This window comes from Emys orbicularis, chromosome 6 (assembly GCF_028017835.1).
Source record: "Emys orbicularis isolate rEmyOrb1 chromosome 6, rEmyOrb1.hap1, whole genome shotgun sequence".
Classification (NCBI taxonomy): Eukaryota; Metazoa; Chordata; order Testudines; family Emydidae; genus Emys; species Emys orbicularis.
The window spans coordinates 52,888,127-52,903,717 of NC_088688.1; the positions used below are offsets into that span (position 1 = coordinate 52,888,127).

The following is a 15,591-nucleotide window of genomic DNA, read 5'->3' on the forward strand; positions in this document are numbered from 1 at the left end:
TTTTTTGGGTTCTGACTCATGATTTTTGAACTTTTGGAGCTGGCAATATTGTGTAACCTTCTGGTGAGTGTATGTTGCGGCCCTTCCCCGCCCCCACCTGACTCGGAGACCACCTGACTATTAAAGCCCAGCTTTAGCTCAAGGTGTAGCAGCTCAGGCTTTTAACTCTGGAGGTCCCCACTGTGTCAGCCAAGATGGTGGTCGTCACATTCGTATGTTGTTATGTTTATTTTCCTTTGTCTAGTTGCAGAGCTTTTATTGCACAATTCATGTTCTGGGTTAGATTCAGCGCAGAGAATCAGAAATCACCACTTCCTGTGCCACCAAAGCCTGTTGCACTAGAGAATCCAGCTCTGGAGGAAGGCAGGCAATCTTTCCAGCACCAGGCTCTGTTACACAGTGGGTAGGCAGCTTCAGTCTGGAGCCCTGGCAGTGGAAGTTATGGAAGGTAATACATCTAGGAACAAAGAATGCAGGTTTTACCTATAGGATGGAAGACTCGGTCTTAGAAAGCAGAGAAGGACAGAATCATCGGAGATAACCACCTCAGCATGACCTCTCAATAAAACGCTGTGGCTACAAGGGCTAATGAGATCCTTGGCTGTATAAAAAGAGGAATATCAAGCAGAAGTAGGGAAGTGTTGGAGAACAGCTAAGCCCTAGGTCTGAACTGAAAAATTATCCCTCAAAACGCAACAAGTGAAAGTGCTCACAAAGTTTGCTAAACTTTGAGCAAGGAAAGTCCCCTGAAAACCCATGTTTGGAAAAGATAAGAATATGACACTGGAGACATTGGAGTATGTTGTTCTTCATAACTTTCCTATCCAAATAAGAAAAATAAAAGTTATTTTAATTTTCCACCTTACAGAAGTGATCTTGTGTTATGCTCATACAAAGCACATGGGATCTTTATAGAGGAAGGTAAATACACAGCATTTATTGAGAATACCACAGTTAGCATACGCTTTTTAGACACACACACACACACACACACACACACACACACACACACACACACACACACACACACACACACACACACACACACACACACACACACAGTCCTGCCAGTGATGTTCATAGTTACCAGTCTGTTGTAGCTCAAGTCAATCTAATGGCCAGTTAGATTGAGCACGAGTGTGGAGCTGGGTTCTGTCAGTCGCGATCCGATGCTCCGAGGCTTTGCAGGACTGAACCCAGAGTTCCATGGCAAAACACCCCAGCTTTATAGTTGTAAATTTCCATTTGAGTCCATGCATTTTGCAATGTCATCCTGTAATTATTAGTCCTTAAGTGGTGTTATCATTTGATGGTTATTGTCCGGCTTCCCATCGTTATCTTCTATTTGTTGTCTCGCCTTCGGGGGTGCCTGCCTCACCTCTGAGGTCGTCAATGCTGCTAACATGTTTAACATCGGATACAATGGATGTTTTCTGATTGTCTGCTGGTTTTTCCAAGTCTCTCACTTCTTCTTGACCATCTGGACATTTGTGATGGCTTTCACACCTTATCTTTTCCTGATGCATGCATTCCTCATTCACACAAACAATCTCTTACAGAAACCTTCAAAGGTATACAGACAGCAGTATTGTATATTCAGCAGAATACATTGTAAATCAAGCCTTGCTAAATCTTATAACTAAAACAATTCACATTGGGGCTTCAGGCCCTCAACATTCCTCTAATCTTCTTAACATAGATACAATAGAGAATCCTGTCTCTTACTTCCTAATGTGTAATACATATAGGAAACCATAGTAGTTTTTTAACTTATTCTAAAACAAAAGGGTGACCATCATCACTCATAAGGATTGTTCTGGTCTGTCATTCCTTTCTGCTATTCAAAAGGGGTGGCTGACAGGATGAAATCAAATCATACATTAATTCTCATAGTACATTATAAAATCCAGCTCCTACACTTGTCCCTGTACACAGCATTGTTAAAATAGCTACTAGATTATTATTTGCGATATTGTTGTAATCCCAGAATATGAGACAGACACAGTGGGTGAGGTAATATCTTTTATTGGACCAACTTCTGCTGATGAAAGAGACAAGCTTTCAAGAGCCACAGAACTCTTCTTCAGCATATTACCTCACCCACCTTGTCTCACTAGAATATTGTGTCCAGTTCTGGTGTCTGCATTTGAGCTGGATGAATTTTTTTTGCTGAAACTCTATTTTTTGCCATAAAAAAAAAATCGGATGTTTTGCAAACTTATGTCAAATTTACTGAATTGTTTCAGTCAAAAACATACGCTACAAAAAAAAATTGAAAACAAATAAAAAAAAGTTCAGAATGAAATGTTTTGATTATTCTGTTCAAAGTGACTTTTTGTTTACAAATAGACTCATTTTTTTTTAAAGGGTAAAAACAACGAAACAGTTTTGGTTCACTGAAAAAATTGAAAATATTCTGTTTTGGGCCAACCCAAAACAATTTCCCCCCAATATTTCAGAACAGCCAGCAAACTGAAAGATCAGTTATTCACCCAGCTCTAGTCCACACTTCAAGAAGGATGTGGAAAAACTGCAGAGAGTTCAGAGGAGAGCCACAAAAAAAGATCCAGGTGGTGTGCAGAGTAGGAAAGAGACAGAGAGTGTATGAATTGAGTGTATTCAGGCTGACCAGCACATTAGGGAAAACAATAGACATATAGGGCTGGATGTGTCCTTGAGAGTTCACCTAGTTCAGCCCCGCATGCTGAGGCAAGATCAAGTTTACCTAGATGATCCCTAAGAGGTGTTTGTCTAACCTGTTCTTAAAATCTTAAGTATCCTTATAGTTAGAATGTTTTTCCTAATATCTAACCTAAATATCCCTTGCTGCAGATTAAGCCTATTCTTCTTCTCCTACCATCCGTGGACATAAAGAACAATTGATCACCATCCTCTTTATGACAGCCTTTAACATATCTGAAGACTGTTCTCAGGTCTCCCTTCAGTCTTCTTTTCTCAAGACTAAACAATTAAACTAAAAAAAGGGAAAAGCTGTGTGGCAGCAGAAACATCCATTAAAGAATTTATAACTGTTATATCACATGTCCTACTGCACGTGTGATTAACTGGAAACTCAAATTCATGCTGCTTTAAATGATATATAGCTAAATGGTTGTTGAGCTGGGACTATTTATCTCCTTTTGAGATAAAATAAGCAATACACATGGACACATGAGAGCCCTCTACAAAGGGGTAACGGTGATGAAGGGGCTGGATAACCTCTAGACACTCCTTGTGACTTGCAGAGAGATAAGATAAAGTTAATATCCTGGCAGCTACTCTTATAGTTTGCTATATGATCAAAACTAGGTTGAAAGAAATTTGCTGGGCAGATTTTTCAATGGAGTAATTCAGGCACTGGCCATGCCAAAGGGATAAAACATTTTGCCTCATAAGGTAAGCAGCAGTTTATTCTAGAAGTTCAATACATTAGATAACAGAAATAGGAATAGGAATAAATCAGCATTTCCTTCATTTTAGAATGACCCAGAAGGAGACTCTCACAGCTCTAAAATTCCTAAAATCTGCAGAACAACTTACTGGAGCCGTCTCAAATCAGTTCCTGTAAGAGGAATATTTAAAAGAAGAAATTCCTTTCTATCAAAAGAGTAGGTTGCAATAGCTCAATGTGTTAAAGAAATTAATTTGTTCAATTGGATTATGGTTTTAAAGTTTCTTAAGAGAAAAACAAAACATTTAACAGTACTTTGGCTTGTGAGCTATCGTTTGCTTTGTCAGACATCTGTTTTTCTATCAGTTGGACTACACTGAACAATCGGTAATAGTTTTATTTTCGCCTCCTCCTTTAGGATTTTCCTTCTGCCTCTGTGCTCTCTCCTAGAGTAGGGAACTGCCCCTTTTTAGCTGAGTCATACTCTTTCTTATAACAAATAAACGAGGAAGGGGCCAGCAAATGCAATAGTGGATGTCACATGGGCTTGAGGAATATGCACTGATATCGTTCCCTCTAATGAGTGTGAATCCTGCTTTTTCAGATGAAGGAATTCTGGCCACAAAAGCTCATGAGAAAAGGGAAAAAGTAGAAACAGCTTGCAAAGAACCTGGTATATCCAGGTACTGGCTGCCAGAGGGAAAGGAGTTGCTGCTGCACCTATCCTCAAGCTCATGTTGGCTGGCCTCTTGCTGTTCCATCTTGGAACCAAGCGGTCAGAGCTGTTGTGAAGGTTGATCTGCTCAGTTGAACATTGCCTGTTGGAACTATGTAGAGCAGCAGCACCCAAATTCTGCCCACTCCCCCCCCCCAAATTAACTGTATTTCAAAATGTATATTGGTCGAGCAAAGGGGCTATTGACAAGTGCACAGGAAGGGGCATCAGAGGAAACATGCCTCTTAGGATACCTCTACACAGAGCTGGAGGTACCACTTACAAGTGGTAGCTCTGATTGAGCTAGCAGGTTAAAAATAGAAGTGCAGCAGCGGCGGTGCTAGCAGCAGGATGGGCTAGTTGCCCCTCCTATGATCCCATCTGAAACCCTAGGTAAGAAATTACACCTCCTGCTCTAGCGTGCAAATTGCCTCACTGTCTCCCTTGTCTGACCTGAATAGCTCTGTGTAGCTCGAAAGATGCCTCTTTCAGCAACAGATAAAATATATTACCTCACCCACCTTGTCTCTGCCATACAAGTAGCACTCTTGTTCCCATCATTGCTATCACTATGCATACACCTCCCCCCTTGACTTCAATAGGATTCCCAGGCGGATTACTAGCAGACTGATTTATTAACACACTGCTTGACCTCTCAGTTTAGTTGCACCTGCTGGTTTATTGACTATATTAGCTCAAATTCTGCTCTCAATGCACATTAATAGCTTTCAGTGGTTCTCACTGGCTTCTACACATGAGAACAGAATTTAGCCCATTATGACTAATGGCATATCAGCTTTGGGAAATTATCAGAATATTGCAGACCAGAAGGCAAGAGTCTGGACAGTGTGTAGACACCATTCATGCTGCTAGCTGTGGCCCTTGTCAAATGGTCTTTGTCAGATTTTATCCATCAAAAATTATTCAGAATCTAATGGTTGTAATGCCACTCAACATGGTAAGTAAGCATAGGCCAGAGTTGAAGGGAAGAACTTACAGTCCAACTACAAAATATGTGAATAGTGGAAGAAAACCACAATTTAAAGAATTTTTCCTTCAGCTATACTGAGTGTGTTTTGCCAGGTAGATTATTTTACTGCCTACATGATCTATAGTTTCAGCTTCCGGGTACTATTTTGCTCCCAATGGTAGAACATCCATGGAGTTATTAGCTTGATTTGATTGCTGCTTTCAACAGCTTTGCTATTCTGTTATATGATTTGAGCATAACCTTAGTCTTAAAATATTATCACTTGCTCCTCAGATAGGGCAACAAAGTGGGCCATATTGCATTTATTCAAGGATTCAGTAGTCATTACAAAGGTAACACTAATCAGCCATTATATCTAGGGAATATTGGTACTAATAAGACTACATGAGAGTATCTGAAGTGAAGAATCTGTGGTAGTGACAAATTTTTAACACTAAACATGAAGAATTATGCATGGAAACTTTTTTTCTCCTGTGTTTTTGTTTTGTTTTTTGGCAAAACACCTCTCTAAATTTGTTGTCCGGCCAACACAAGCTTTTTTGTACTTATTTGGCTGAAACACCAACTACACTTCATTTGTATCAAGAGAGAGCAAAATGCATAAGTGTCAAAGTTGTATTCTTCCAGCTCGAAATTTGTCAGGAAAATTATTTCCCACACATTATTTTTGTAAGTATTAATGCCAGATATGAGCCTCTGACGCACATTATCTCATCATCTAGTCATAGAGATGCCAGATAAATCTGGGTTGAAAGTTCACATAAAACTATTCCAATCAACAATGCTATGGCACTCTGTACCTCAGAGTAGCACCCGGGAACGCCCATATTCACCACTGTCATATAATTAGGATATGTTTTGTACAAAGTTTGCCTTGTGAGGTATCGTTTTAAAAGTCTTGATCTGGTGAACATTAATATCCTATTGAATTGTAAAAAGAACAGGAGTACTTGTGGCACCTTAGAGACTAACAAATTTATTTGAGCATAAGCTTTCGTGGGCTACATCCCACTTCTTTGGATGCATAGAATGGAACATATATTGAGGAGATATATATACACTCATGCTCATGCTCTCTGTATGTGTGTGTATATATATCTCCTCAATATATGTTCCATTCTATGCATCCAAAGAAGTGGGATGTAGCCCACGAAAGCTTATGCTCAAATAAATTTGTTAGTCTCTAAGGTGCCACAAGTACTCCTGTTCTTTTTGTGGATACAGACAAACACGGCTGCTACTCTGAAACCTATTGAATTGTATATGCTATCATTGTATGTGGAGTTATGAAGTTTTGCTTATGTGTGTGTTACTGAAATATGTTGTGAGGTTCGGAACACACACAACCCGCCTTTCAGGTACAACAATGGAGTAGCCAGACAGCGGTTAATGGCTCATCAATGCCCCTCAAGGAAAGAATCCACTATCTTGGGCTGCCCTTGAGCATAGACTGACAACTTGGCCAAATTAGGTGATGGATCTGTTATCTGGATAAATATGCACTAGGGGTTTAAGATCAGATGGCCCTTTAGTGATGACTTGTATTCAAGTATTATATAGTGAACTATTAGTTTGCATCAGATTGCCCATAATTTAGATTATTTTAAACTTTTTTGGTAATATGAAAAGAAAGCAGATAAGTATTCAGTTCAATTAAATGCAGCAAACGCAAGAAAAATGAGGTAGGAGCATAGAAGGATTAATAGAGATATTCTTCTTGCTATTGATCTGTGTTGAGATTTTCTTGTCTGAGTAAGGACTGCTGGGAAACAGTTGGCCATGGGAGGGCAGAGCTAGGCCTGAGAGATTTGCTGCAGAGAGCCTACATTGGGGCCATAGAGACCACTGCAGAATCAGGGTTCTTCTCCCCACCCCCTTCCTCCCAGACAAAAGAGCAAAGCACTCCAGGTCAGTATGGTAATTCTGAAAGTTGCCAGTATCAGATGCCTTGTATTGTGGCTCTGGCTGCCGACAGCCCCTCACTAGCTGAGCACCTTATTTTGAGGAAGGGGGAGCTCTGGGTGCAGAGGACCTCTCCATACATAGAAATTTTGCCTATTCTTGGTTGATTAATATGTCTTTCTTTTTCAAAAGACATCAAATTTGCAAGTTTGCTGCTTACATTGTGGTGTACACAACAGAAAACTTGCTACTGTACATGTAGAGGGTGTACTCTTTATATAAAGGGTAGAGAAATTATGCTTAACATTAACTTTAAATCACAACTGTTCAAGAAAAAGCTACAGCCTGGGCCTAGCCAAACAAGTCCCATGTATTCTCTCCCCAGGGCTTTCTTGTTTGTTTTTTAAATCTTGGACAAATTGGATGCATATGTTAAAGCTTCCTATCACCCTTAAGGAATTAAGTTGGCAGTTAGTGCATTAGCTGAGTCAACTTTGTTTATTGCACAGTTGCAACTTACAGGAGGAGTATTTCTTCTCTCTAGTAGGTATCCTGGGTCTTTGAATTATTACACAGCAAGTGGCACTTTGAATGGGTTCAAAAGATACCCAAAAGTGAGTGTTGGGGGAAATCATAATTTTCCTTATTTGCAGTTTCTCAGAGTCCCTATGGGTTTGTCTTTGCACAAAAATTATACTGCTTTAACTATGCCAGTATAGTTAAATCTGTACAGTCCTCCCAGTGTGGAGATGGTTACACCAGTATAGGGGTGCTTATACTGCTATAGCTTGTTTCTGTAAATGTAGGCCTAGTCTACACACAGTTTTATACCAATTTAACTATGTTGGTTACAGATCTGATTTTTTCCCCCAAGAGCATTCAATTGGTATAATCCCTAGTGTGGACACAGGTGTACCAGTATAAACGTGACTATGCCAGTTTAGCTTACTCTCCTAGGCTAGGTCTACACTACCCGCCTGAATCGGCGGGTAGAAATCGATCTCTTGGGGATCGACTTATCGCGTCTCGTCAGGACGCGACAATCGATCCCCGAATCGACGCGCTTACTCCACCAGCAGAGGTGGGAGTAAGCGCCGTCGACTGGGAGCCGCGGCAGTCGATTTTGCCACCGTCCTCACAACAGGGTAAGTCGGATCTGATACGTCGAATTCAGCTACGCTATTCGCGTAGCTGAATTTGCATATCTTAAATCGACCCCCCCCCCGTAGTGTAGATGTAGCCCTATATTTCCATTATCTTTATTCCAGTATAGTTAATAGCAGTACGGTTTTGTGTGTAGACCAGGGATCAGCAACCTTTCAGAAGTGGTGTGCCGAGTCTTCATTTATTCACTCTAATTTAAGGTTTCGCGTGCCAGTAATACATTTTAACGTTTTTAGAAGGTCTCTTTCTATAAGTCTATAATATATAACTAAGCTATTGTTGTACATAAAGTAAATAAGGTTTTTAAAATGTTTAAGAAGCTTCATTTAAAATTAAATTAATATGCAGAGCCCCCCCAGACCAGTGGCCAGGACCCTGGCAGTGTGACAAGAAGCTTCATTTAAAATTAAATTAATACGCAGAGCCCCCCCAAACCAGTGGCCAGGACCCAGGCAGTGTGAGTGCCACTGAAAATCAGCTCATGTGCCGCCTTTGGCACGCGTGCCATAGATTGCCTACTCCTGGTGTAGACAAACCCATAGGAGAATAAGCTATACTAGTATAAGGCACACTAATACACATAGACATATATCCAGTTATTAGGAAGAAACAGGAAATAGTAATGGAGGATTCAATTATTAGAAATATAGATAGTTGGGTTTGTGATGACCAGGAGAACTTCATGGTGAATTGCCTACGAGGTGCGAAGGTTGTGGACCTCTCGAGATAGAATTATGTGCAGTCCTGGGAAGAAGCCAGAGGTTGTGGTACATGCAGGTACCAATGATACAGGGACAGGTAGGAGAGAAGTCATGGAGGCCAAATTTAGGCTCTTAGGTAAGAGATTGCAGTCCAGGATCTCCATCGTACATTCTTTGAAATGGTACCAGTTCCACATGCAGTTAGACAGGCAGAACTGCCAGGTTTCAATGTGTGGATGAGACAATGGTGTTTGGATTAGAGATTTAGATTTACTAGGAACTGGGCTCCACCAAATCAAAATGGAACCAGATTGCTGGCATGTAAAATTTAATAGGTTATAGAGGAGTTGTTAAACTAAGGGCTGGGGGAAAAGCCAGCAGGTGCCAAGTAGCATATGGTTCAGAAAGATACATCCCTTGGAGAAGGAATTATTAAAGGGGATACTCTATAGCCTAGTAAAGAGAAGAGGATAAATTAATAAAGCACAGGTAGGAACAAAAGAGAAACAAACAAAAAAAGTCCCATTCAATTACATTACATGAAGACAGACAACTAAATATTGACAAATTTTATAAGCGCTTATATAAAAATGCAAGAAGTCTAAATATTAAAATGGGTGAACTTGAGTACCTGGTATTAAATGATTATATTGATATAACAGGCATCACAGAAACTTAGTGAAATGATGATAATTCAATGGGACATAGTAACATCATGGTACAAAATATATAGGAATGACAGAGTAGGTCATGCTTGTGCAGGAATGGTATATATGTGAAAGAAAGCATGGAGTCAAATATAGTGAAAGTCTTAAATGAATCAAACTGCACCATAGAATCTCTATGGATAGAAATTCCATGCTTGAATAATAAGAGTATAGCAGTAGGAATATACACTGACCACCTGATCAGGATGGTGATGGTGACTGAAATGGGGATTAGAGAGTCTACACAAACAGAAACCTCAATAACAACGGGGGATTTCAACTTTCCCCATATTGACTGGGTACATGTCACCTCAGGATGCAGAGATAAAATTTCTAGACTCTATTAATTACTGCTTCTCGGAGCAGCTGGCCCTGGAACCCACAAGGGGAGAGGCAATTGTTGATTTAGTCCTAAATGGCACACAGAATCTGATCCAAGAGGTGAATATAGCTGAACCACTCAGTAACAGCAACCATAATGTAATTAAATTTAACATCCTTGAAGGAGGGAAATACAAAGAAACCCACTACACTAGTACTTAACTTCAGAAAGGGAACTGCACAAAAATGAGACTAGTTAAACTGAAATTAAAAGGAACAATCACAAGAATGAAATCCCTGCAAACAGCATAGAAACTTTTTAAAAACTATCATAATAGAGGCTCAAATTATATGTAAACCCCAAATAAAAAAATGGTAAGAGGACCAATAGAATGCCACCAGGGCAAAACAGAGTACAAGAGGCCATTTGAGACAAAAAAAATCCTTTAAAAACTGGAAGTCAAATCCTACTGAGGAAAATAGAAAGGAGCATAAACTCTGGCAAGTCAAGTATAATTAGGCAGGCCAAAAAATAATTTGAAGAGCAACTAGCTAAAGACACAAGAACTAAACAGCAAAAAAATATTTAAGTACAACAGAAGCAGAAAGCCTGCCAAACAATCAGTGTGGCCACTGGGCGATCGAGGTGCTAAAGGAGCACTTAAGGAAGACAAGGCTATTGTGGAGAAGCTACATGAATTCTTTGCATCGGTCTTCACTGCAGAGGATTTAATTTGAGGGAGATTCCCACACCTGAGCCTTTTTTTTAGGTGACTAATCTGATGAACTGTCCCAGACTGAAGTGCCAATAGAGGAGGTTTTAGAACAAATTGATAAATTAAACAGTAATAAGTCACCAGGGCCAGATGGTATTCACCCAAGACTTCTGCAATTTCATATTGAGTTCCTTCGGAACTACTGTGGTATGTAACCTATCGCTTAAATCAGCCTCTGTACCAGATGACTGGCAGATAGCTAACATGACACAAATTTTTAAAAAAGGTTCCAGAGGTGATCCTGGCAATAATAAGCCAGTAAACCTAACTTCAGTACCAGGCAAATTGGTTGAAACTATAGTAAAGTACAGAATTATCAGACATGTAGATGAATACAATACACTGGGGAAGAGTCAACACAGCTTTTGTAAAGGGAAATCATGCCTCGCCAATTTATAAGAATTCTTTGAGGGGTCAACAGACAGGTGGACAAGGATGATCCAGTGGACTTAGTATACTTGGACTTTCAGAAAACTTTTGATAAGGTCCCTCATTAATCGTTCTTAAGCAAACTAAGCAGTCATGGGAGAAGAGGGAAGGTCCTCTCATGGATTAGTAACTGGTTAAAAGACAGGAAACAAAGGGTAGGAATAAACCTAGGAATAAACGGTCAGTTTTCACAGTGGAGAGAGGTAAATAGCAGGGTCGACCCAAGAGCTATACTGGGACCAGTGCTGTTCAACATGATCTGGAAAAAGGGGTAAACAGTGAGGTGGAAAAATTTGTAGATGATACAAAAGAAAGGACGTCCAAAGCAGACTGTGAAGAGTTACAAAGGGATCTCACAAAACTGGGTAGCTCAAGAAATTCGCAAGGCCAGCTTTTCTGATGAATAGGGTGCCATGAACCAGAATCCATAGAACTTCTGTGGTTTTTGCAGTTTTTCGTAGAGCAAACCACATTTAATACTTTAATACTTGGTTTGGGAAACCCCGGAGAGTGATGTTGTGCTTTGGAACCTTTATAAACTGAAGGAACTTCTCAAATTCAGAATCAAGAACCCAGTCCTGCAAGATGCTGAGTGACTTCCCCTCTCAGTAGGAGATGAAAGGGGCTCGGCACCTTACAGGATTGGATTGGAAGCCTGCTAAAGTTGTGGGTGTGCAGACCAGGCCTAGAAAACACTGTCTGTGCCTTGTGTCTGTTAATGAAAAAATATTGGGACAGCAAATCATTTAAGAATTTTAATTAAACTGAAAAATTTTCAATACCATTTATTTTCTGACCTCAAAATCTCTGCTAATCCTTGCTTAAATTGAAATATTAACTCAACTTGCTCATTCTTCATTGTAGAATTCAGAAGTAATGTTACTGGTGGTGAAAGGTGCCAGATCAACAGCCTTGGAGACTGGAGTCTGCTGTCAATGAAGCAGGTAGTACCTGGGTAGCAGTACAACATATTTCCCTACGCTGACTTGCTTCTGAGTCGCAGACCTTTCATGGAGGATCATCTCAAAAGGTAAATTCTCTCTTTTACCAGTTTAATGTGAGGCCTCTAGGATGAAGCAATCAACAATGGGGCTAATTAGTGACATTGTGGTGGCATTTTTGTAATGGAGTCATCTGCCTATTAGGAAATAAACTGATAACTCAATGAATAGGCCATGCTCAGTTATCTGAATTGTGTGATTTTTGGTCACTAATGAGCTGGGACAGAGCTGAACCAAAGACCTACAGGAGAAGAGATGCTCTCTCTAAGGCTATCTCTATAGTGTGTATATTCTATTAGCAGCTTCCTACAATACCGGGCCAAATTCTGCTCTCAGTTATACTAGTATAAATCAGGAGTAGATCCACTGAAGTCAATCAAGTTACACTGAAAACATTGTAATTGAGAGAAGAGTCTGGCCCACTATCTTTTGAGATATCTAGCTACGTAGTCGATACAGTAACTATTAACATCAGTATCGCAGCTCTCGATTGGCTAGATATGATGCAGTTGCTTGGATTTCCCCATCCTGACTGGGACTTCAATCAGAGTTAGCTGGCTGAACCCACAAAAGACAGAAGGACTGATTCAGATCTCAGCTACGCCAGTGTAAATCCAAAGTAACTCCACTGAAGTAAATGGAGTTATTCTGGATTTTCACCAGCATAACTGAGAGCAGAATTGGCCCAGACATTATGCTGATTGGCTGGGGGAAGCAACAAGAAGAAATAGCAGAGATTATTTCTCGCCCTTTGATTGTAGGAGTATGCCTGACTTTTGTAACTAAAAGTTCACAGCTGAGGGATCCTGTTAAACATTCTGTGCAGTTTCTGGTTCTCAGACAGCAGCAGTGGCCAAGAGCACTTTTCTTCATCCACAGTCAGCTGGAAGGTTGCAACCTTTCCTTTTCAATGTGGACCCTGCTACTGTTATCCAGAACTTTGTAATCTCTAGACTGGAGTACTCCTGTGCATCGCTCCCTATGATGACAGTACCTGTAAACCTCTCAGAGACTTCAGCTGTGCTGAAGAATGCTGCTGCCTCCTTTATTTAGTGGTGCTTTTTGCATGTAGCATTTTACCCATGTGCTCCAGAGCCTGAACTGACTTCCATCTCGTTTTTAGGTCTGCAGTGTAGTTGTCTCTCTCATCAACAGAAATTGGTCCAATAAAAGATATTATCTCCCCCACCTTCTCTGTGCTCTATACTCACCATTCAGTTCAGATGATATGCAACAGCTAAATAAAGTTGTGTACATCCGCAAGTGGGGTTAGGGCATTTTCAGTGGATGACCCTCAACTGTGAAATTCACTCTCCCACTTGGTCTTAGAGAGCATGAATCAGCTGAACTTCAGGGCTCGTAATAAAGCTGGACTATAATAATTACTCAGGCTTTATTCTGAGGAGGTGAGTTGAGAGCAGAAGAGCTCAGATTTTGTGGGTGGGGAAGAGGTTTAGCAGATGTTTTGCCAGTTTTGAACTATTAGGCTATATCCTTTCATAGACTGAGTTGATTGTATGCAGAGAGACTGACAATAAGTGAATTGTACAGCTTGAAAAATAAACTCAAAGTAGTAGGTGAATAAGCAATTTTTAGAGGTGAAATTTAGGTACAGCTGCCTTTGGTTTTGTTTAAAGGTTTGCTTCAGCACTAAGGGTGATCGTCTAAAAATATTAAAAAGTCCAGTGCTATGAAGCATTGAAGTGTTATGATGAGAAAGGAAGACTTATACATTAATTAGACACCAATGTCAAATATAAAATTCACTTTTGGGAATGAATGTTCACTGTCTCACAGTACCATTATGTCTTCAGTTTGATTTGCATATTTCTTTGACCTTCATAGCATGAATTTCTTTACAGTGAAACCAGCTCTCAGTGATTCTTATTTGACCTTGAAGATATAAGGGCCTGGTCCTAATAGGTGCAGAGCACTTACAAATCCCTGGAAAGTCATTGGGAGTTCCAAGTGCTCTGCACCTCTCGGTATCAAGCCTTAACTTGATATTTTACTTTTATAAGGAAGCTCAAATAACATAATTTGATGAGTAGTAAGAAAAAGGCACCAAACTTTTTTTTTTCTCTCTCTCTCCCTCACACACACATACACAGAGCAGTAAAACACCACGTTTCTTAATTATGCAAAATTTATATGTTAGAGCTATTATCTCAGCCAGTACAAATGAGGGAAGGCAAATCTCTGCCTGTCCTTATGGCATAAATGTCCTGGCTTTCCTCATACAGGATGACCCTCAACAACTGAAGCTGGGACTGAAAAAACATCTGCATTGTGCTGCAGACTCAAATCCTGATACAGCTCTAAGCTTTAGGATTCGAATGAACCCAACAAGATTATGCAGAGGGGCAGCATAACTCTACACATTAATTAGAGCTATGTGGAAGGACATATTTATTTTGGGGTAAGCTACTTTTTCTGATATTTGTGTTGCCTGATTCTGATTTCATTTCACTGTCTTTCTAAGTAACAATCAGCCATTATCATAATCTGTGATGTGAAGATTTGGTATGAGCCAGCCTTAAATCAAATTTATGCCATAATAAAGTAAAGGTATTTAAATCTGCTGCAGTTGCTAATTACTTTAGACTGCATTCTATTTTTTAAAAAATATTCTGGCTTTTACTCACAAATTATTGCAATTATTGACTAACTGCTGTTAAAAGTAAGCAATGCAACTTTCATTTTCCGAATTTCTTTAAGAGTATAATAATGCAATAGAACAGAAGAAAAAGAGCTCAATATTAACAGTGTAAAAAAAAAAACAGTCAGTGCAGCAGGACTGAACATTAAGGAACATTAAGCACAACAATATCTCTGAGGACTATTAATGTATTGGTAATTTCTGTTGCATATATCTGTATTTCCTTACCTTGGATGTGAATAATTCTGTCATGCTCCAGAGTGTAGTTGCCAGTATGTTCAGCCCAGCAGATAGAAATCAGCACCAGAAAAAGTAGACTCTTCATTTTTTATAGCCAAAAGAATCTTCTTCACTGTGAGAGCATCACATACAAAAAGGCTTGTGAATTTTTGAAGTCTTTAGTGTTGCACTGCACAACTTGTTACAGCCTGATCATGGTATAATGAGTCTATAAAATATTTAACCCTCTCTGCTGAAAAAGTTACAGTAGCTAGTATTTTAGACATAAAGACTGAAGCTTTTCTCATTAGAGTTACCTATATCCCGTTAAATGAAACTAGAAATCAAATAATATTTAACTCTATCTATGCAGAAGTGCAAATATGAACATATACAAGTACACATAAACATACACAAAATAAACTACTTGGAAGACCAAAGGTAAGCAATAACTGTGCTTCTAAAAATGTTTTAGTGTACTTTTGGTTTTCCAAAACTACTCCATATTGGTCTATTAATGCAAGTAACAATGATCTAATCTATAACCATATACTGTATAATACAAACAAATAAAAATGAATCCTTAGCAAGTAAATAGTATTTTCATGGCTTTTG

General features: G+C 39.5%; 1 protein-coding gene across 1 annotated transcript in view; it reads right to left on the reverse strand.

Annotated features, from left to right (window-relative positions):
- The window catches only part of HAPLN1 (hyaluronan and proteoglycan link protein 1), a 45,641-nt gene extending 30,559 nt beyond the window's left edge, over positions 1-15,082 (reverse strand). The window contains exons 1-2 of the mRNA XM_065406698.1: positions 14,986-15,082; positions 13,967-13,969 (exon numbers count right to left, since the gene is read on the reverse strand). Of these exons, the coding sequence (XP_065262770.1) occupies positions 13,967-13,969; positions 14,986-15,082 (100 nt within the window). The remainder of the gene's footprint in view (positions 1-13,966; positions 13,970-14,985) is intronic.
- Positions 15,083-15,591: the final 509 nt, after the last annotated feature.